This window comes from Anarhichas minor, unplaced genomic scaffold (genome assembly GCF_050575085.1).
Source record: "Anarhichas minor isolate MPS153535 unplaced genomic scaffold, ASM5057508v1 ptg000024l, whole genome shotgun sequence".
Taxonomy (NCBI): Eukaryota; Metazoa; Chordata; class Actinopteri; order Perciformes; family Anarhichadidae; genus Anarhichas; species Anarhichas minor.
Genome location: NW_027466470.1, coordinates 5,393,331 through 5,416,326, shown reverse-complemented (window position 1 = coordinate 5,416,326; position 22,996 = coordinate 5,393,331). Strand labels below are relative to the sequence as shown.

The 22,996-nt window shown below is 42.8% G+C and overlaps 1 protein-coding gene across 2 annotated transcripts in view; it reads right to left on the bottom strand.

Moving 5' to 3' along the window:
• Window positions 1–22,996, bottom strand: part of agap3 (ArfGAP with GTPase domain, ankyrin repeat and PH domain 3) — a 107,465-nt gene that overhangs the window by 7,144 nt on the left and 77,325 nt on the right. The window contains exons 12-16 of one of the 2 annotated variants that reach the window (XM_076098492.1): window positions 21,476–21,625; window positions 15,094–15,249; window positions 5,144–5,298; window positions 4,602–4,692; window positions 4,076–4,298 (exon numbers count right to left, since the gene is read on the bottom strand). In XM_076098492.1, the coding sequence (XP_075954607.1) occupies window positions 4,076–4,298; window positions 4,602–4,692; window positions 5,144–5,298; window positions 15,094–15,249; window positions 21,476–21,625 (775 nt within the window). The remainder of the gene's footprint in view (window positions 1–4,075; window positions 4,299–4,601; window positions 4,693–5,143; window positions 5,299–15,093; window positions 15,250–21,475; window positions 21,626–22,996) is intronic. The other variant, XM_076098494.1, reaches the window with a different exon arrangement.

The window sequence follows — 22,996 nt, the reverse complement described above, 5'->3', positions numbered from 1 at the left end:
TAAACGCGGTCAGACAGCTTTGGGAGGGACGAGCAAAAAGGTGCCACCGCCGGAGCGGAAGGGGTTAAAAGAGGCAGCGGGGCCAGGTTTGGAGAGGTTAGCGGTGTGATTCATTTTTATTACCACGCAGCCCCTGCAGGCGGCAGGAGTGGCAAATTATTTCTGAAACAAAGTGGAGGGCTCTCATCAGAGCTATTACCTGCCTGTGGCCGAGGGCGGCGCGGAGCCCACAGAGGGTGACAGTGAGAGGCCCGCGCCGGTGAGGGATAGCCGTCCACATCCGTCCACGCTCCGGGACATCTCCCCCAAATGAGAACCGGTGTCTGTGTATGTGTGTGAGTGTGTGTTTGTGTGCCAGTAGACGATAAGGGTAAAGTTAGCTGTTGGACCTCCCCCACAGTATCTGTCAAAATAGTCTGTGGTGTTTTCTATCGCGAACACGCCAAGCAATTAGAGGTGACGTGCAAAACACAGCGACTCCAAGGTGCTAATTAAAAGAAGTACTCCCCTCCAACATGCTGACTGCAGAGATCAGCCTCAATGTAGGCGCTCGCACAAATTCATCATCACGGATTTAACTGTAAAACAGCCAGGTCACGCTTTTTAACTAGGCTTCCTTTATATATGGGTCATAATTGTAACTAATGGCATTATTAATGGTCGGTATATAATGTATTTCTTATAGATCAGTTATTATCCATGAATAAGAAGAACTTTTTGGGAAAAATGACTTTGGCTGTTTCACACGTCTGACTCCTTACTTTCTGGAAATCCATATTTATTAATTTTTTGTGGAAAATATTAGCACTTACAACTGCAGACTTTATTAATTACTTATCAAAGTGCAGGCTTGATGGCTTATTAGAAAGTGATAAACACTCGAGGATTTATTGATGGATTAACAACCCCCCAAAAAGAAACGATGGACACCAGCCAAAGGGATTTTTTTACCTGGCACTCCAAAATGTTCTCCTATTAATGGCTTATAACTGATCTAAAAAGCCATTAGTTTCAACTTTATGAAGGCTGCCTTATTAGAAAGCTGCACCATGCATTCTTCTACAACGTCTAAAAACAGGTGCCACATATATATATACATGCACATCTGCGCCCATTACGATGCCTGTAATCAGTCTGATGCTGCTGTGCGGATCTGTGTACGACAAATCTATATATTGTGTTCTTCCGATCCAGAATATCATAAGCTAAACCAATCTTGTGGATGAATGCTTTTAAGTTGAATCCAAAAGATGCAAGGGGGGGCAAAACTAGTCTTGCAGGAGACATTCAATCAGACACCGAGTTGATATTCAGGTAGTTACTGAATCGTTTAGATTAGGTGTCACTAATGTTTAGTGGGACTCGGGAGCCACACACTGCCTGCCTGGGTGCCATCACAAAGCTGCTGCACGTCACCCATGTGACACAATTAAAATCCTCTCATATGTGTTCGGGTTAAGAGGAGCATACACAGAGAGAGAGTCAGGATTTATGGTGTTAAAAGAAAGAAAAAAACCGACATCCCATTAAGTTGGTTACAATTCATCATTTGTGAGCAAAATAATTTGATACCAAAGTTTCCCCCACGAGGGTACATTGTTCTATCAGCAACAAAACCATCAGCATCTCAATGACCAGTGGCCATATATGATATTTACAACTGCTGTGTTTTGTCTGAAGATTAGTTATGCTGCAAATGAGATTTATCGTTTGCCAGGGAAAACGAATGGAGATGCTGCTGCGGGATAGGGATCGGATTTTTTTGAGACAATGAAGAACCTTCCTGCTCGAGGCGACGTGGGACTGACAGCGGCAGGGAGAGGAATCAACATCGATAATCTTTCATCAAGTCCACAGTGGAGCACTTTGGCACAGATACCATTCAATAAATAACTGTAGGCCATCATTCAGTTCTGAACTGGCCGGAGAGCGCAGGATGGATTCAAGAGGAAAAAGGCCTGAGACGACCGGCGGAGTGGAAAAGAAAAGAAAACAAAAAAAACTATGAAAAACTGTTCATTAGCAAACTTTTCATATGGTCCCAGTATGAAGTGTGTAAGTAGTACACACTGTATGTCCAGTGATCATGTGCTGAAGTGCATCCTGAAACTGCTCCATCGACAAAAAAAGTAAAATAGGGAAGTGTAATTTAAGGTACTCACAACTACTTTAACTTTTCCTCAGTGAAGTGATCCCTCATGTTTCTGGTTATAGGTGATGTGAGTAAAACTAATTATGGGATATGAATTGGTGTCATTATTAGGGTTATGTTTGAACAAATGCTAGGCTGATATGCTGTTCTTCTCTGACCATATACATGCAACATAAACCTGCCTTTTTATTTTCTTCATGAAATTAGAACACATTGACTTCAGTAATCTGTCTCTGCCAGATGATCGTTATGGTGTGTAAGCAGCAGAGGTCCTGCCTTAAAGAGCTGCAAACCCTATTAAACTTCATTAGTCTGACATTCAAGGGGCAGTTCTCCTGTCACGTCATTGTCTTTACAGTTGTTGTATTATTATCATTTTTTTAATCTAATAAGAATAATTGTAAACTTGCAATTTCTTTTTGCAAGGAAACAAATAACACTGATGAAAATATTAGCAGCTTCAGTGCAAAAACTCTGTACTGGCTTTGAAAAACCGGACATTTCAAGGCTGAAATCAGCCCTGAAATTGATGAGTTTTCCTTATTAATTCATCGGTTTCTTCTTATTGAACTTTTTTAAATCAATTAAATGTTTATTCAGAAACTGTTACAGAATAAACACCCATCTCAAGTTCCTAGAGCCCAAAGTGACATCCTCCTATAACTAATAATGTTATGACTTATACAATGCAATACAATTAATAAGGGAAAACATAAAATAATCACATTTAAATGCTATAACCAGCATTCAATTTGCTTTTTAGTTTGACTTGAATGACTATTCAATCATCGTTTTTTTGGGCACTTGTATCAACTGATACTACTAGTTTATCAGTAATACATAAATGTTATTTTACATGTTGTTCGGTTTACATGGTGGACAACAATAACAATATTATTATTATATTACATTTGTATGTTTTATTAGCCATAACAGCAGGACAGAAGTAGTAAAAAAAAAAGAAAGAAAGCAGCAATGTTTCTCTGTTGATATGTCACTTTTAGTGACAAAGTTACAAAGCTGTGATGTTAAAACCCTCTAATGCCACCAGGGAGACCCTACAGACAGTCTTTGCTGTGACAGACTGAGTGATGACCCGGCCCCGTGTGATGGATATGTGACACGGCAACTTGGGCCCCGAGGGCCTGGCTCTCGGGGTGGAGTTTAGCCATAATGGTGTGCTTAATTACCTGCACAGCCACACAGCAGGTCATTAGTCAGACTGGGACGTTAGGTCTCACCTGTCACCGAGAGATAAACAATCCTCCAACCGGATCTGGGTACCTCACAGGAGCGGGATCAGGTAGTCATTGGGGGAAGTTAGGGCAGGGCAGTGCGGAGGAAGCGGCAAAGTCCAAAGAGATACATTTTAAAAAGACGAAGAGCTACATGTTTGGTTCCAAAAGTACAAGCTTTGGTTACGTAAGTTGTAGAAGTTTGGAAAGATTCCACATGTATACTCTCACTGAAAACAGGCACCAACAAAGGACGAAGGCTGGATTCAGATGTGGTTTAAGATTTAAAGATCTTTTCCTGATTAGTGCTCGTGAATTTGGAGCTAGTCAGGGCTTTTATCAGGTAAGTGCAAGGACGGACGTACAAGACAACAGATACTCTGGTGGAAACAAAACATATTACATCCTTAAATGCAGAGATAGAGGGATAGAGATGCCAACAAAGTACTGACTCAGATAAAAGACACGGTGGACGGAAACATAAAATACTGTGTTCTTGGCTCAGCAGACTGACATTCATGGACCCCTGGTGCTTCTTATGGAGCATTTCGCGGTGTGAACTTGCCTGTGCTGAAATGTGGGTGGCTAATAAACGGCAGGTAATGTAGGGAAGACGGCGCTGCCTCCCCGTTCTATAATCTCCGCATGCTTCATTAAGCAGCACCTTTATTTGCAGACGCATGCTAACCTGGTGCTGTCGCTCCCTGGCTTGGTGTAGCCCTCCAACTCGCCCTCCCACACACTGTTGGCCATGGAGTTGCCGATGGCCGTCATCACCATGCTGAGCTCCACCGGCCAGTCGTCCAGGTCCAGGGAGCGCACGCGAGACAGGTGGGTGCCCAGGTTTCTGTGGATCCCGGAGCACTCGATGCACATCAAGGCGCCCAGGTTCAGACTGGCCCAGTCTGGGTCTGCGTGATAAAGGACAAGCATAATTCATATTTTGCAAATAAATGTGCTAGTGTAACTGCAGGTCAAAGAAGAATTGAATCAGTCATTTCTTTGTGAGAGCAAGCAATCAAGTTGTGTTGTGTTGGTTAGAGAGTCTGTATCTCTGATCTTTAATGCAATGACTCTATAAAACCACTCAAAATCAAATATTTCTGAATGTTTTTATATGAAATCTATGATCAAATACAGAAACGCTTTGTTTCCTCCTCTACAAGGCCTTCATCGAGGAGAAATGAGCTGTTGCGATGAAGAGTCATACTCACTGGGTGCATCACAGTCCACGCAGAAGCTGTTCCCCCTCACGTTTCGTGTGGACTGAATGGCCATCGCATCACTTTGGCTGCCTAACCGAGACTGTAAGACACGAGGGAGAGAACAAGTCAGGAGGAACTAATGATGGCAAGAGAAGGAGAAGGCAAACAATTAGAGCTGGACTCAAATCATAGACAGCCAGCGAGGAGAGGGAGGGACGAGGTTTCTCAAAGGGAAAATATGAATATGAAAATTAGGCTGTGTCTCCCCAGTATGCTGACACAAGCCGTGTTCTCTCTTTGATGTCTGTCAGTTCTAATAACAGATCCCCCACACTGTGGTGCACCTGTCTGACAACCTCCCACATGTGACAGCTTGAAGTGGGTGAGGAGGGGCGGGGGGGGGGGGGGGGGTGAGGGGCGCAATAAAGGTTGGAAAGAAGGGGAAAAGAGGAAGTGTAAATGAAGCAGCAGAATTGCAGGATGATGACGTCGCTGTGATTAGATGATTGTCTACATAATGTGTTTTCTCTCTGGTGACCTACTGTACGTACCTTGTTCTTTATGCTCTCACAAGACTGCAGGCTGGCGAAGATCTGACTCTCAATGGCTTGGACCCACAGTTCCCTCTCCTCATAAGTAGAGGCTTCGAAGTTCCACGTCTGACCCGTCAACGACACAATGATGAACTCAAAGGAATCCTCTTGCTCTGGAAAACACAAATAAATAAAGAATTAGTACTCGAGCAACACACAGGCCGGTTGTGCAATCCGACTGTGCGAGGCAGCGCCACAGCTCGGCGGTTGAGGCCCATCCACGCGCGGCTGCACGGTGAAATGAGCTTCTGTTGAACTCAGCAACGCTCAGATGATTTCTCGGCACCTCCCGTGCACTGCTGCTTTGTTCGACAATGCTTCAAAATCTCAAACAAAAAAGGACTAGGATACATTTTTAATTCGTTTCTGCTGGAGTTGAATGACTTTTAAGACCTTTACCAATCAGCAGCAACACACAATATTATCTTTTCTTAAAAGGTCCAATATTGTAGAAAGTGTCTTGTATTTTTATTATAAAGTAGCTCTAGGTGCTATAAAAATACTGTGAAAGTATAAATTCAAAACTCTCAATCCACGGAGAAATGCACACAGCCTATATTCAGACACTGCGCCTTTAAACGAGCCGTCAGGACTTCGGTAATGTTGTGATGTCAACTCCTGTGTACAGTCACGAGTAGAAGTGCTGCTAAACTCTGGAGTTGACACACAGCTGGTCCCTCAGCTGAAAACGCTGACCAATCAGAGCAGACTGTGCCTTTAAGCATTTAATTTGCAATTATCCCAAAGTTATATAACTCTACCTAATATATAAATGTCCAGAATCGACAGGAAAACAGAAATAAAAGGTTTTTTTTAGAAAAATTACTGAAAGTTTAGTTCATTATTTCAACTTATTTTCTGAGAAATTATGTTTTGTCCTCAATTAGTTTGTCATGGAGGACACCTGTAAATGCTACAATGCCCAAGAGCCTTGGTTATCATTGCCATAGAGAAGAAGGCAATCAGAGCCAAAGCAAATTACTATACAACACCGTCTCCTTTATCTTTCACCAGCTGCTATTGATGAACGTGGCAGAATTTTAAGCTTGGTATTTGGAAGTTTTTTGTAGAAATGCACCTTGGGAGTCGTAGTTAACTTCTAGCCAACAGTTTTTATGTACACAGGCTGATTCTTTTTACTTATTATCAAAGAACCACAAATTTCTATTTTCATACAATTCCAGCTCGGATCCAAAAGTTATCGTCCCAAACTAGATTTTGAGATTCCATTGACATTTTGAAAGAAAAAGTTTGAGTACTGACAGGAACTTCTTCTAACGTCTTAGTTAAATGCAAAGTACAGTATATTAGTGTCTGTTACAATGAGTCCAATCATGTTTTATCATGAAATTTGTGAATCGGCGTTGTCTTTTTTTCCACTTCTCTTTGTGTTTAACTAAGATTTATGAAAATGTCACCTGTCATTTTCAAACAAGAGTTCTGACACGACATATGTTCCAACACATGCTGTAATGCCTCTGCTGTTCAGAGGCAATTCATTAACTCCGTACTGTACAATGTGACTCGTGTAACATCTCTGGTCTGTGCACATGCTTCAGCTCATAGCCAAATGATTTGTAATTACCTAATTATGTCTATGCAAATAGTCATCTCATTTGCATAAACCATGTTTGGAGGACTGGAGGCAAGTAGACACGAGGGGATTCTTTTTTCTCCTGTGCAGCTTTATCATTAATCATTAAGAGGTTACATTAAAATGTGTTAAATGAACAAAATATATTTATACTTCTGATGTGCTAATGCATTGTGCATTAATGTGTTTAACTCTTAACTGCATGTCTGTAGTTATGAAATGACGGCAATCTGATGATGATGATAAGATCGTCAGACAAATCATCTAATCAAAGAAATTACAACACTTTGTATTTATAATCAATTCAGCCTCCTTGGTGCGAGACGCAGCCCGGTGCTGTTAAATGACAGATGTCTGACGGACGCCACTGATGTAGCAGTCCCTGAGCTGCGGTGGAGGGCCATCTCTTCAGGGGGAAAGCAATAATCCAATTAGCTCGACACCGACTTCAATTATCTGATTTAGTTTGTGGAATCGACTACGGGTCACGAGGAATCGATAAAGCCCTGGAAGTCTCTTTATTTAGACTCACAGTGACAGAGTGTTTATGTGGGTGTGACATTTCAAAGCACTGGTGGGGATTCATAAAGAAAAATGTCCATTTGATGAAACCAAAAATGGCCAACTTAAAAAGGAGCCTTAAAGTGACAGAGAACAAAAGCAAAAAAAACGAAAACAAGGAAGGAATATTAAATTTGAAAGAAAACCAAAAAAACACCGGCGTGATTAATTGGAATACATACACAGTAAAAATCAATTTTCTTGTCCAATATAACTTCAGGTACAATAACTAATGCATTTGATTATAATTTGTGGCTCCCAGACTCAAATGTTGTTATACTTGTGTTTTCATCTTTAAAAAACAAAACAAAAAAAAAACCCTGAACAAAGCTAATTATTCTGTTGGCTGCCCAGGCAATAAATTGGAGGCATTAAAACACTTTCATTATGGAGATTAAAAAAGCAACGGATGGCTGGTTTCTTAAACTGATGAGTATACAAGGGAAAACAAATCCAACTCTCCGTGCATAGTAATGCACACGCGAGACATACTGTAGCCACTAAAGAGACAGAGGACAATGTGCAGCAGGAGGCTTTATGTTTGACACCGGTATTGTCATTACGTGCGGCTCCAGCACACCGATATTACTTTTTAATGCCGTCCAACAGTGTGGCAATCCAGCACCATAAGCCAAAGTCATTCTGCTCCATGTAAGCACGATGCCGAGGGTCAAAGTGGTCTTCTCAGAGACGGTAAATCTGAGCATGTACAATGTGTCGAAGGCATCGCTGCTGTCTTACAGGCACCTGACATGATGAGCTTGTAAAAGGGCCATTAGCGCTTTCTGTTATCACTCAACGGGTGCAGTTAGCACGTGGCTAGCAGAGGAGCGATCACCTTGTCACATTAGCGTGAGCATTAACCTCCTGACCAGATCTATCTGCGAGCCCACAGTCAACAAGTTCTCGCCAATTAGAAATAAATTAACGCAGCTCTGGCAGTGGGCGGACAACGGAGGAACACGATTTAAAGCCAACGGAGGAGCCGACTGTGAAGAATGAGCGAAAATATGACTTTCCTTTAATTAACACGGCATAATAAAAAGGAAATTAAGAGCGTAATGGCCATAGAGCTGCAAAGAGGAAGGAACAGATAAAAAGATGCACATCTCCATCCACCTCCTTTTACCTGGATCATAAGAAGTGTTCAGGAACCTCAGATGTTGTTCATCAGACACGTCAGACTGTTTCGCCACTAATAAATTATTGCTTCTAGATACAGAAATGTACTGGCTGCAGTGGTGGGAAGTAACTATATTATCTACAGTAAGTATATTTACTCATGTACTGAACTTAAGTACAGTTTTGATGTACATTTCATGCTACTTTTTACTTCTACTCAGCTATACCGCAGAGGAAAATATTGCTCTTTTTGCACCACTACAATTGTCTGACAGCTATAATTACTTTTCAGATTAAGATTTTACAACAAACAAAAAAAATGTACAATAAGCTAATAAACAACAACAGCGGTGTCTGATTGAGGTCATCACTTTACAGATGTCTATGAGCTATTCACGGTTTCAAGAGTGGTTTCATCCTAAAACTTCTCAGATGGTTTAATTTAAATATAAACTGTTAAAAATAAAGACTCAAAGAGGTCAACTTATCAAACGCTATCAGATTTGTCATGTGACACACTGGAGGGGGCCCTTAAACTAAATGTATTAAGTACCACCTCAATCAGCAACAATAAAATGCTTCTTGATGCATCAATAACAACAGTTACATAATGTTATATATATATATAAATATTGATTTAAGATATTTGATGATACTTCTGTGCAGTTAAGTAAGTCGTGGGGCTGCACCCTCTTAGTCGATTAGTCGACTAATCAGTCGCTTTGGTCTTAGCAGACTAAGATCTCTTTAGTCATTTTTTATGCTTTTTCATGCTGAATGACGTATTTTCAAGAAACCTTTTAGCACATCTCTGGCAAACACAAGATTTAAAGTGGTGCTTTTGTTTGAAACTCGACATCGGTCGACAAAACCGTTGTTCAACTAAGAATTTATTTTGTTGAGAACAGCAGTAATAAGTAGGGTTTTGAATGTAGGTCTTTTACTCGATGGAGTATTTTTAAATTGTTTTATTCATACTTGAGTAAAGGATCGGCTTACTTCTTCCACCACTGACTGGCTGCCATTAAAAGCAAAGTTGTTCATCAAATTTTAAAACCTCTAAAAAGGTGTTTCGTTTGACCTGAAAATCAAAAGTGGGACCTGAAAGAAAAGAGAGTGACCTGAGGACGATGACTCCTCTACTGCTGTGTATGTGCAGCAGATGCACCGCCGGGGAACCTGTGGACCAGATTAGCACCTCGGGGGGGGTTTTGGTGCTGAGCCCAGCTGTGCTTTCTGTGCGGCACAGAGCAACGCGGCATCTATTCTGTCTAAGCCTCTCTAAGACCTCTGGAGACCGGTGTGACGAACCCTTAGAGAGGACTTAGCCAACACTCCTCAGCCTTGAGGACTCCCTTTTTTTCTTTCTCCATCCATTTGTGTGAACACTTTGGCTGAAATGATGACGAGGTGCACAAGGTGAGCTATTGTTTTGGTGTGCGGGACGTGTTGTGTTGTGTCGTGTCGTATGCGTGCACCAGGCAGTCACTTAAAGAAGTGCTCGCCGTTCCCGTGAATTAACGAGCAGTTGGGAAGAACAGGCCAAGGCGGTGCCATCTGTAAATGTCACAGGCACTGCTTGCTCATTTTACACATCATTAAAGCCAATATTCCTAACCTGTATCAGAGCAATCAGGAGCAGGCCATTACTGCGACAGGGGCCCCAGGGGAACCACGACCAAACTCAGAAAGAGGAGGACGGGGAGGGCGAGAGAGAGATAGAGCACACGCTTTATCTATCTGACACACACACACACACACACACACACACATGCACTCACGCTCGCGTGTACACACATACTTCTACGTGCACACTCTCAAACAAACAAGGAGCACACCTTCCAACATTAAACAAACACATGAAATCAGCACCAATACCACTACCACGCTAATAGCTAGTGCATTTAACAACAGAGCAGAATGAAAACAGGGCCAATTATACATGTATCTGTGGGCAGTGTGTACGGAGCCCAAATGAGAATCTTGTTATTCCTTTCCCTCCATACTGTGGCGCTCAGAAAGCTAAGCCATTACAAGAGTGGAGGCTCCAGGGACAGCTTTGGGAAATGAGAGCGAGTCGGGGAGTGACAAAACAAAGTATTGAGATAAACACCCACCATTAGCACAGGCAGTTAAACCTCCATTTCCTAATCCTCAGCTGGACTCCAGAGGATATTAACCCTTAGTTTCCCAAGGTGCAGGACAATAGCAGAGTGGATTAAGTTGGACTGAAAATATTTTACTTAACGTCGTTTTTTGATCAACTATCGATGCGTTTTAATTTGTAGTTGGGCCACAGAAAGACCACGACTGCTTGTTCCAGTCAATCTGTGGATGAGTCCAGAACGAGACTTGTCTTCTCATCTAAACCTGCAGTATTTATGGAGTGTAGGACAGCCAAAGGTTGTGAAAGAAAACCAAGAGCAGACACAGATTAATAAAAGTCATTAATAACAAATTAAAGATGAAAGAAAATCTGATAACTGGTTACATTAGCAGCGTTGTTGGAGGTACTAGATTCATATTCAGAGCATATCGATTGCCTCTACACGGCTCTCACGACGGCTCAGCTGTCGGCTTGCAGCTAACAGTGCTAACGTACCGACAGTGTTTACCTGGGGGGGGGAAGAGAGAGATATGAGATGTGTCACATGGGTTATACCACTGCCCCGCCCTCTTTAGGAGACTAGCGGCAGGTCCTGAGTCTATTAGCTCCAATGGGAGAAGTGAACATGAACACCGACTATGGAGTAAAAGAATCGGTCATAATCTAAGTAAATTTTGGAAGTATTTCTTAAATACATCATACAAATATAACCCAATCTACTTTCATCCAGCCCGGCTATGTCAACGAAGCAAAGAGAAGCTCCCACAGGCACACACATTACTCTACCATATACACAGCTATCTTTACATAGCTAATAAGCTGTTTGATGCTTTATTAATAATACTGAATGTGGCAAAGAGAACCTTTGAGGAACTAAATGATCTCTACACCTTTAAGCCTGTAGTCTTGTTAGTTCAGACGGTTCAACGTCACCGCAAACTTATTACTTTGAAGAACATAGAATGCCCAGTTGTGATTATTGCAGCTAATTCTTCACTGTCCAGTTACTAGTGACCATGCCTTTGATCCCAGTTTACCCACATTATTAAGTTAAACACATGTAATATATGCATGTATCTATAGTCAGCAAACATTCCACCAGTGTTCACTTTACTACACGAATGCATTTAAGTCAAGATTTTGTTCCGATTGAGCAAATATAGAGTCTAGATTTCCTTCTTTCAAGAGGGCAGGTTGCATCCATCCCTTTAGGATTCAGTCCACTTTCTTGACACATGAAAAAATAAACTTCCTATCTTGTGCTAATCGCTAATACAACCCAGTGGAAGAGTCCTTTCAATCAATTTAGATTCAATCAATTCAAAATGCAAAATAAAACTACTTAATTAAAATCCATTGTTGAATCTTTCATTAAATAAAGAGGTTATTAACCAGTTCAAGATTAAATTAAAAAAATGTAGTTTGCCAAAATAAATTGCCCCCAGTCCCTCTGCTGCAAACACAATGCTCTGCAGCACATTACAGTCCATTACAGATTAAGAGGGGCATATCATGCAGTGCCAGTAATGCTTCCTTCAGTCCGTTATCCTCTTTTAGGACTGAAGGCTAAAAGTAAAGTTTGAACCGGTTTGGTTTGATTTGTTGTCCGTCTAGCTTGACGTGGATGTAAACAAGCACTTTAACGCCTTCTTTACATTAAAAGCATTCAGGCAAACACGTATAGCTCTTGTTGATTTCTGTGACCTTAGCGAAAGTAAATATCGTCATCCTGTAAACCTGGAAGAATCGGGAGCCTCTCGTCACAACTCCCCTCCGTTCCTGCACCTCCCTTTCTGCTCACATTGGACAAACTAAAACCCCCCAAAACAATGAGCATTTGATACACTTTCTTTAAAAGAGAAATACATTAATGATGCTCGCTGACAGTCTGCATTAATCAGAGGGGGCTCCCCCCGAACACAACTCTTTATCGGCCATCGATTTTCCAGTGGGTTTATGGCGAGCGACACACCGAGAGAGCTCGTCGCTGCAGCGGCTGCTGGGAAACACATTACGGGGCTGTCAGTTGTCTCGCCATGCATCCTGCATCATTCTTTAAGCACATGAGAAGTTCATTACACCACACAGCTCTGACAGTGCATAGGATATTAGGGACTGTGTCCATTGTGCATATCTTTGGTGGAAGTGTAGCACCGTAGACGTAACAGGGAATTCAAACACAAACCAAATACAGCTTTACATTGATTTGAAATAAATGCATTTTTAAATCTAACGCACAGGTTCAAATGTGATTTTGAAGCTCTTGGCTCGCCTAAAGCCGATTTGAACGTTTGCAGAGAATATATGTCTGTGCAATTACTGTCAGTCATTTATCCTTTCGTGATCAGAGTGACGAATTTGAGTTGATAAAAGATGTATAAGATTTTCTCCCACTTCAGCAGCCATGTAGAAGAGTACCGCGGTACAATATTTGGAAATGATGGTGCAGCAACAGTTTCTCCAGGCTCCCTCCTACATCCTACACGTCCAATGTTGACCAAAATGATTTCTCACCTTAAGACGTGCGCGCTGTTTTGATTTATGACGCTTCACAGCTACTAAAATTCAATTTCAGCCTGCATTGCACGCTTCTGATTGCCCCGTAAATGAGATAAACTGATAGCAATTTATTCAAGGATCCCACCTCTCCTCTGCTTTTCCTCTCCTCTCCTCTCCTCTCCTCTCTCCTCTGTTCTTTCAACAGGAGACACAACTCACATCCCAGACTTGGGTGAATCCAATATTTAAGATGATACGTCTGTATTCCAGAGCATTCAGCAGAACAGACAAGGTGATGCTAATGGAAAACCTTGCAGAGAACAATGAATGAGATAGAAAACAATGTGCGTGTTTGATGACGTGAGGAACATTCAGAATCTGCCTCCTCCTGTCTGATTACTCTTAGATTTCCTCCTCCTGGGAAGTCCAGGAGTCATCAGACATCAGCTACTCCTGTGTGGGGCGCTCATCGAGGAGATTTGATGATGTTTGATAATGCCAGCCATTAAGGAGCTAGGTCCCATTAAGAGCCAAGTAATGTCAAATAAAACAGAAGCAATGGACTCTACACTAGGAAACTATGCTGCTAGCTGCTTCTGTGCATACAACTGCCAAATGTAAAAAAAAATGATCAGATCTGAGTTTCACTTCCAGTAGTTTGGTGACGTGACCACATAGCACTCCAACAACAAAAACAGCACCACTTATCGCACAGCACTTATCTGCGACATGCTGATGATGTTCCCTCTGAACAACAATGTGGTCAAGAACCCCATTCGGAGTTTCAAGAGAAGCTGTCAGAGACCATGATAAAAAAGTATAATGATTATAAATGCCAAGCCCCATTTAGGAGGCGTCAATGCCATTGTTGTTGTTATCCAGCGTATCAATCTTGTTGATTGATCATCCCGCTCCGGTGACATCGGTTTTATGGCCTCTGAAATGCGTCCCAGTGTTTTCACAATGCCATCCAATTAGGGTACTCCATTCATCATTGGTCCGGAGAATCATTATTAATTGGGTGGAGAGCCGACTGCCACTCCCCTGCTGAGGAGGGCCACGGCTTCTGGAGATCAGGCCTCTCAGACTACGCTAAAATAAAAATGGGGGGTGAGAGTGTGCACTGTGCAGGAGGGGGGGGCACACAGAGATACCAAACTACACACCTTTATGTGCCTCATATGCCTATTCAATCACAATGTAGAAGCTCTTTTAAAATCAAAGTGGATCTTTACTTCTATAACAAACTGCATAGGAAAAAGTAAGAAAGTTTCTGTTACGTGTTTTTTTAACAGTTTTTCCATTCCTAACTTAGTATCTGCAGTTACTTTGTATTAACTTGACCCGCCAGATGGTTCGTTACACAGAACCATCTCTCTGTCTGCTTGCCTGCTTATGACAGTCTACCACTTCCTTTAACCTGCCAGTTAGGAGCTTCCCTGGGAGGGTGTTAACGCTCAGGTTTGCACTTTTCCCCAAATCCCACCCACCTCTGTGTAAGCACACAGTCCCACCAATAGGAGTCCCTCTTGCGTCTCTTAGGATGTGATCCCTCTCTGGCTTCCCAACAGCAAAAAAGAGCCGATTGTGTTGGTTGGTAAGCACCACCAATTTTGCACACTGACTGAAACATCTGTGGGTTTTACTCCTTTGTGCTGCACATAGAAACTAAACGAATTATTAGTTATTATATTATTAATTATCGGGTAAGTGAACTCAGGTCTCTACAGGTTTCCATCCAAATTTAGCGCAAATTTCCAGAAAATCAGCAACAGAAAATGCAAATTAAGTGCACGTTTACATCCACCTCGGCTATGCGAGCATTAGGAGTTGGTTCTTCAAGATAAATAGTTGGTGGCTCTAATTTCTCACTCAGGTGCCATTAAGTCATTGCAGAAGAAGAGCGCGTAACCAGATGAAAGAGCGGTGGTCAAACCTCAAACGGTGGAAAACAATACAGAAAATGTGATGGAAATATGACATCTTTATACTTTCAGTCTCTGTAGCAATGTGATCGTGCTGTACCTTCGTTGCCTGCAGATAAGCCGTCTGGCTTCGTGATGCCCGTGCTCTTTTTCCGTCTGTGTTTCTTGCGGTTGGCGTGCGGCGAAGGAGGCGGCTCAAGTTTAGGACTCGTGGCGCTGCCCACAAAGGAACTCGCAGGATCACTCATCCCATTGGCTGGAAAAACACAGAGAGTGAAAAACTATTATTATTCTGTGTGTTAAAGATTTTTCTTTCAGTTTCATAATCACTGCCCATGTAGGTAAGTTTGAGTTTCACTGTCACAGCTTCAGCTTATAGACAGTTCCATACTAACTCCACAAAACACATCCAACAAACTGTGATCCTGCAGGATTCTCTCATGAAGTCAAGAAGTTATATAAAACTCTTTCAATGCACCTTGGTGGGTTTTCAACACTTTATTAAGGCTGATTTACCAGCATGGAGAAAACTACGCTCAAAAAACCTTTGAGAAGATTTTATAATGGACGTAATGTGCAGTCACAAAGATGACATCTTGGATTCAACTATTATACTTCTAAGAGTTTTTGAAACTAGTTAAGAAACTATATGGAATTTGACAAATACAGTAGACAAAAGCTTCTGTCTAACTCAAAATGAAGGGAAACAATAAAATGAAGAAAATTAATATTAATATTTATTGCCATGATGAACCATAATATAAAGATAATGAACTGCAGAAGATGGATGAAGAGCATCCAAGAGAGTCCAATTTAAAAATAAAAATGATTTGATGAAATATCAACTCGAAATTGCTCCGGCAGAGTGCCGTAGCATCACGCTGGCTCTTTTTTGTGCTTAATGAGGACCGTTGATTAGTCCACTATTAATTGTCTTCATTGCTCTCAGCTGAAGCTGCAAGACCAGTATGAAGACAGAAATGTAAGACAAAAAAAAGTATAAAATGGAGACAGATTTGAAAAATGGGAAACCGTGCCTTTCAAAATAAACTAAGCTGGCAGCTTCAATTTAACTTATTCAAGTCATAAAATGTACGATTATGTATCGAATGTAAGAACGCATGAATCATTGTGAAATGACACTGAGCTATGAATAATGAATGACATTAGGAGCTTCATTGAAAGCATCATGCAAAGTAGAGGCAGGCTCGTCACATCCTCAAAATGTGTCCACGAGCGGTGAGAGTTAGAGGCGCCTGTGATCGCTGCAAAAGTAACCGCGTGGCTCCGGCTTTAGATAGAGTGAAGGACAGGTAAGGGGCTATCCGTGAACAAATGGTTACCTAAGTTAGCCCACGGCAAAGCTCTCTATATGACTGTCTGAGAGTGACAGGGGGCTAAGAGCCGGCTTTGTTTCTTGTAAGTGATTTTATAAATGTGATATTAACCTGTGCTACCGTTGGGCAAAGGGATCGGAGGGATGGGCCGATAGGAGGGGGTTGTCAGCTTGCCATCTTTCTGATTTCCTGACATTTGACATCACTTTCCCTTCTTTCCCCCTCCGGATGCCATTATGAATCTGGGAGCGGGGGCCAGGGCCCTTGGGGAAGCAGGGAGGGAGGGCCGGTAGATGGGCCCCATATTGCTCTCCCCTTTACCACCCTGTGTGGTGCTGGCAGCCTCCTCCATTGTCTCCCATCAAAAGCTCATTGTAGTGTGGCAAACTCCATTCATTTCCCTGTGCACCGTCCCAGCCCCAGGGGTGGAGTGCAGGAGGACAAGGGGCTCAGGGATTATTGCTGTTGTCGTTGCCAGTTGCACATGCTATAATGTGCGGCACTGTGCCATTAGCCAGTGTACAACATTAGGCCTAATTCGGTCATTACCTTTGGGGAGATGGGGCTGTCTTGGAGGAGTAAGATGGGCTCAGCGGGGGATTGAAGATGCTAACGTGGGGGGAGAGGGGAGCTCTCGGCCGGGGGATGCATTGTTTGAGCACGGGCAAAACATAGGAGGCACCTGAGACACACAATGTTACGTCTGCACTCCACTTAGAGATTAATCTTGATGAGAGCTGATGTATACAAACAACGATGTCATTACTAGGGGGGGGGAAAAAACGTTCATAACTACTGGTATCTTTAATTTGATATAGAATAAGTGACCATCCTAAGAAGTAGTAATAAGCATAAATAGTGAAGTGCTACTTGGAAAATAACAACATTGACTCTTCGCCATCCCATTAATAAACATAACATTGGTGCTTGTGCTGGACTACATACATTAAGTAAGCTCTCTGGTGTTTTGAATGGCAGCACGCAGCCACACATGTAGCAGCTCCTCGTCGAGGCGTCTGTTTCAATTTCCCTGCTCTCTTACAACAGCCCCCCTGAGACGAGTCATTAGCTGGCTCAGACAGCTGGGGGCACAGGGGTCCTCCATGTGCCCCCCCCCCCCCATTCCCCCTCCTCCTCCTCCCACCCTCTGCTTCCTCCTCCCTCTCCATCCCAGCGTCTGTCCCGCCGGCACAGCTCCGTATGGCGGGTGGAAGACTCGAGCTCCGACCTGCCTCCGACGTGACAGCCAGCATTTGTTTAATGTCGCTTGAGGTTAAAGGGGAGGGCTGCCCCCCGGGGGCCCCAACCGTGTCATAAACACCTCTAATTATCAATTTCTGCCCCTAATGTTGTGGAAAATGACCCTGGCCCTGCTCATCCGGCACCCCCTGCACCTGAAACATATACGGGGTAATGCACCTCCCTTTGTTTGCACCAATAAGGCTTTAAGAAGTCTGCACCCAGAAAGGTATAGGAGCAGAGAATGGATCAAACCGCAGTACACTTCACTGAGCAACAATATCAAAGCACCTGAAAGCTAATGGTTTTATATAATGTAAAGGCTCCTGCCTTTAAGCGGTTCTCAGCTCTAAACTGTGCATGACTGGTAGATTATAGTTCTTAAATTGAGAATTATGAAGTTAGAACCGGACTGATTCCACAAGCAGAGTATTCACGGCGGCATTATTAGCTAGCTGTTAGTGTGTATGAGGGCCATCAGGACCAAGCTGGGTAATGAAGCACACTGGGGATCAGGAGTCTCTTTCCCACTCAGCCAATATCACCTGGGCAGCCGAATAGGTATCAGTCTAACCTGTGATTACAGCGTATTACACTCCCACTATGGAAATGACAGTTTAAACACGCTCCAGGTTGAAGACTATGGGTGAGACAAAGAGGGGGCCGCTAACAGCTTCCTGCCTTTACCAATGCCACACTGAGAATGAATGAGAATGAAAAAAGGGTGAGAGAGAGAGAGGCAGAGAAGGGGGATGTAGAGGAGAGGGGGGGAGTCATTTCATTGTTATTCAAGAGGCTCCGGGTGAGGAGCACTATGATTCCGCCAGGCCCCTTGACATGGCAGCCCTGCCTGTCCTCAATCAAAGCCAACGGCTGCAATTAATGGCAAAAATTAGAAACAATCACCGCCTCCCCCTTATTATCCTCAATTAGAGCGTACTAATCAAGGCCTGATCGCGCTCTGCTGCTCTCTCCAAACTAAATGTCAAACTTCATTACGGCCTAGCGTAGAAATCAAACGCCCCACATGCTATCACCCTCACATCGGGAGGCCAAGGTATAAAACACAGTGCCACAGGAAAAGGCTATCCATGCATTAGCTACCTGTGTCCTGATATGCAAAGTTGGAGGAGAAATAGCACTTATATATAAATTACCACATAGCAGAGCAGGCAGTCGCAGCATTAAAGTCGTGGAGGACGAAAAGACAGAAAGAAAAAAAAGGCAGCGGTGAAAACTTTTCATGGAGGGCTGTGCGATATGGACGAATGTAATATTGCGATACTTAAGAATTATCAACATGCAACTTAGTGTTAAAGCTCACAAGGTAAAAAGTTAAAATATTGCTCTTCTCATTAGTGCTGCGACTAACAATTAATTTCAAGGACAAATCTCCTGATTATCTTCTTAATTAATGGGATTTTCCCATAAAATGCAGTAAAAAAGTAAAGAATTATGGTTTCCCAGTTCCTAAAATGGCATTTTCCAATTGCTTATTTTGTCAGACAAACAATCTAAAACACACAAGATTTTCAATTTACGATCATATTTGACAAAGAAACGCAACAAAATCCTCACGTTTGAGAAGCTGAAAAAATGAATCGATCTTTTAAATCAAGTTAAAGTCAACTTCCTACTCACTCAATTGTTTGTGTTTTAATAGAAGATATTCCTTTATTAAATTACATTTTGGACAGATTTGTAGCATAATTTCACTTGTTATATATTTTTGGCCATGAGATCAGTGAACCAATACATCTCTCTTCTACCAACAAGATTATATTGAATTAATTATTGAACCCGTGGCGAGCACCGATCTACGGTAATCTCGTGCCTTTGGAGACGTGACATTACTCACACTTTGACCATGACTTAAGTTGTTGTCATCAGCGAGCCCGTCACGTTGCTCAGACGACTGTTGGAGCCTCTTGCTTTTAATTCAGGCTCAAAGATTGAGGCGTACGAAGGCGAGCGGGATCTAAACAAGCACCCGGCGCATTAAGAATGGGTGTCTTTATGAATGCAAGCAATAGAAAAAAATTGGGCCGGGATTTAATCAAAAATCTGCGCTCAATATTCAAGAGACGCTACTACCTCTGCTTCTGCCTTTGCTCAATAGGTTTACAAATGAGGACATTCTTTAAATAATATGGAAATGGTTACCTGGCTAAGACGCATTCATTCTCCAGTGAATCATCAATCTGCTGTTTTTGCATCTCAGAATCACATTTTATGTTAACCTGCAACCTTCACCAAGGATAATGGAGTGATTGGGCCAGGTTCAAGTCAATTCAAATGGCAAAACATGAGCACGCTTCACTGTGGAACTCCCTCTATTGATTATTGAAGGCACATTAGGATGAAAGATAAGAGGGCCGCATTTCAATCAAGCTTTTGTTTTCCGATAGTCCAGTCACACTTTACACTACAGACGCATTCTGCTGCCGCCATTCAGATTCTTAAGTTGTGACATGAAAACAAGATATTCTCGAGAAAGTTTTTCAGCCACAGAGATGTTGCTCCTGGAGTACATTACGAGCCTTTAAACTGTCTGCACTGACTATGCACTGATTACAGAGACACTCCTTCCCAAGGACGAGCAACATATCTATCATTTGACGCAATGTTTCTGCTATTATTTTCAGCTCATTTGCCTCATTTGAGCTCATTTGTGGTTACCTTAAGAGTAGCATGAAAATAATTGAAGAAAACAGAATAAAGGAGCAAAGTGTGGATCTGATTTAGCTGAAGACTGGATGCTGGTTAATGAGCTATGTTAATATCGAGGGCTTCTCAGTTTACCAAACATGAAAATGGGAAAATTCCAGGCCTCCTTATTTCCTCAACACAACGTTTAGGAATTATTTGTCCTCTGCAGAAGCGTCAAACGCCGAACGCACATTCACAAACATCCAGTATGAAGCCTTTTTTTTTACCTCCTCCCACACACACGCCGTGGAAAACAAAACGCACATGCAAACAGCAACCCACTCACACACAAGAAAAATAAAAAGAATCAGCGAGAACGCACGCACATACACAACACACACTCATTTATTTGAGGACCCCACGAATCTAAGTAATTCTGCTTTGGGCATGCTGCTGATGGGAGACGGGGGTAGGGGGTGATGGAAGTGCCTGCGTCCAGGCAGAATTGATCGTTTGGCAGCTCCAAATGAGAGACAGGCTTGTCTGCGGAACCACGAGGGCCGTGCAGTTGGACTCCAGCAGCGCTCGTAAAGTGCGCTCTTTAAACTGCCGGGGCCCCTGGGAGCCCATGGGGAGGGGGGGAGCCGCCGCCGCGCTAATGAGAACTACCAGAGTGCAAACATGCATGGAAATGACTGTTATTCTGTTGATGTGCATTTAAGTGCTTTTTTACTGCCAACCACAAAGAGAGGGAAATAACTGGTGATGAATGGTACCCCCAAAAAGCATTCATTTTCCTCTTCGGAAGAAAAGAGAGGAAAACAGAGGAAGGAGGGGGGGCATAAGAGTAAGATGGAAGGTAAAGACAGGGTGGGTGTAGACATGCATGGTGAATATATTATCTCACTTCACTCAAGTACAGTGACAAGGTGCAATGTGACGCAGAGGCAGCGAGTGGAGACGCATTGAAGTTAACCTTCACTGTTCCTCTCCTCTGAACACGCCGCCCCGATCACAGAGCAGCAGACACAAAGGTCACAGTGATCACAGCCCTGATCACCTCATTATAAAAAAAAAAAGAGGATCGCTCCACCTGTGTAACACACTCGGGGAAAATGGCGTCTCCACGTCACACCGCACCTCGAGATCGGGTCCATTCATTTTTTTGGGTTGCATGAACACTTCGGTTGCACAATGCATGGCAAGACTTTTGGAGGAGATTCAGGGGGATGTGAATGTAGAAGGTGGATGTCTTACGGGCTCCGCTGCTCGTACTGGTGTTGATGGCTTCATTCCACTGGTCGGCGCTGGACACGGAGAAGGAGCGTTGGTGCATGCCGTCTTTGCTGCCGCTAAACAACGACGCGCCCGTCTGGAGGGACGAACTGCTGTTGGAGTGAGGAGCACCTGGAAAATAAGACACAGGCAGAAGAAAATTTATTAGTTTTTTCTTAAAACCCATAAAAGTCTGTAAAGAAGTTATAGTGATGCAATTGAGTTCACAGTTTTTGGTAGTCTCTACAGCAATGCAAAGCTGCTGCCTCCATATTTGTGCACATCCCTCTGTCAACTACCCCGCTCACACACACACACACACACACACACGAAACCCGTCTCCCTCCGCCTCTGCCTCTAATTAGCCCTTAATTAACAAGATACACTCTGAACGCTAATTATCTCGCCTCATCCCTCTGACTGCCACATCGATCTCCACTGGCGTCAGCAGGCGTTCTCTCCCTAACTTCCAATCAGGCGAGCCACGGACGCCTGGCTCTCTTTACTAATTCATGGGCTAGGCTGCGCCATGTGGGGTCCTTCCCTCCTGTTCGCGAGCAGTCGCTACGACACCTCCTAACTACTCTGAAGAAGTCATCGATACACTTCCAGTCATGAGCGGGGAATCAGATTAACTGCTTCAGAGTTACAATGCATCAAACGGGAGCAGTACTGTGTCATGTGATACAATCATTTGTTAAAAGAAGTGCGATTTTATTCTGTGAAATTAATTAACGTTACACTAATAAGAACATATTTTGTATGACCTACAAGAAAGAGGTTGGTGGGTTTATCAATAAAATTAGTCGTCAGAAAAAGTGAATTTTCACAGTAATTGTACCCTAAAAGTTGTCACAAATACTCCTTTACAGGCTGCACAACTAAATCCCAAAGACAATACAATTAAATAGGCATTGAAAGGTTCAAATGTGTTGTTTTGGAAAACAAGCCATATCTCTGATTTTCTCAACGATGCGTTCTCATCTCGCAGGTATCACACGTCAGGACCTTTTATTAAATAATTACTAGAAAATATCAGTTTCTGATTGAGGTGACAATAACAGAAAATATATAGTGTGTAAGTCGCGTGTAAAGTAAACTAAGCGGCACGGGTGCTTGTTAGGATAATATGTCCTACTCATTATCTAGAGTAATAAGTGTATCAAATTCACATAATCATGTCTAATTAGTATCAGTAATTATCTTGTTGGGCCCAGGAATATTAATCTTCAGGTCCCAGAGGGGAGGGAGCAGAATCGCAGCAAGAATGGGAGAGAGAGCGAGGGAATCACGCTGAGGAGCACTGACTAAATTAGCATGCTGAAATCAGAGCAGAGGAGGAGGAGGAGGGGGGAGGGAGAGAGGAGGAGGGGGAGAGGAGGAGGGGGAGAGAGTAGGGCTACTGAAAAGAAAATGTGAAACTTTGTTTTTAAAAAAGTGATGGATGAATGACACATTAAATCAGCTGATACCTTCTCGAAAAACAGGCTTTTGGATGCTTTT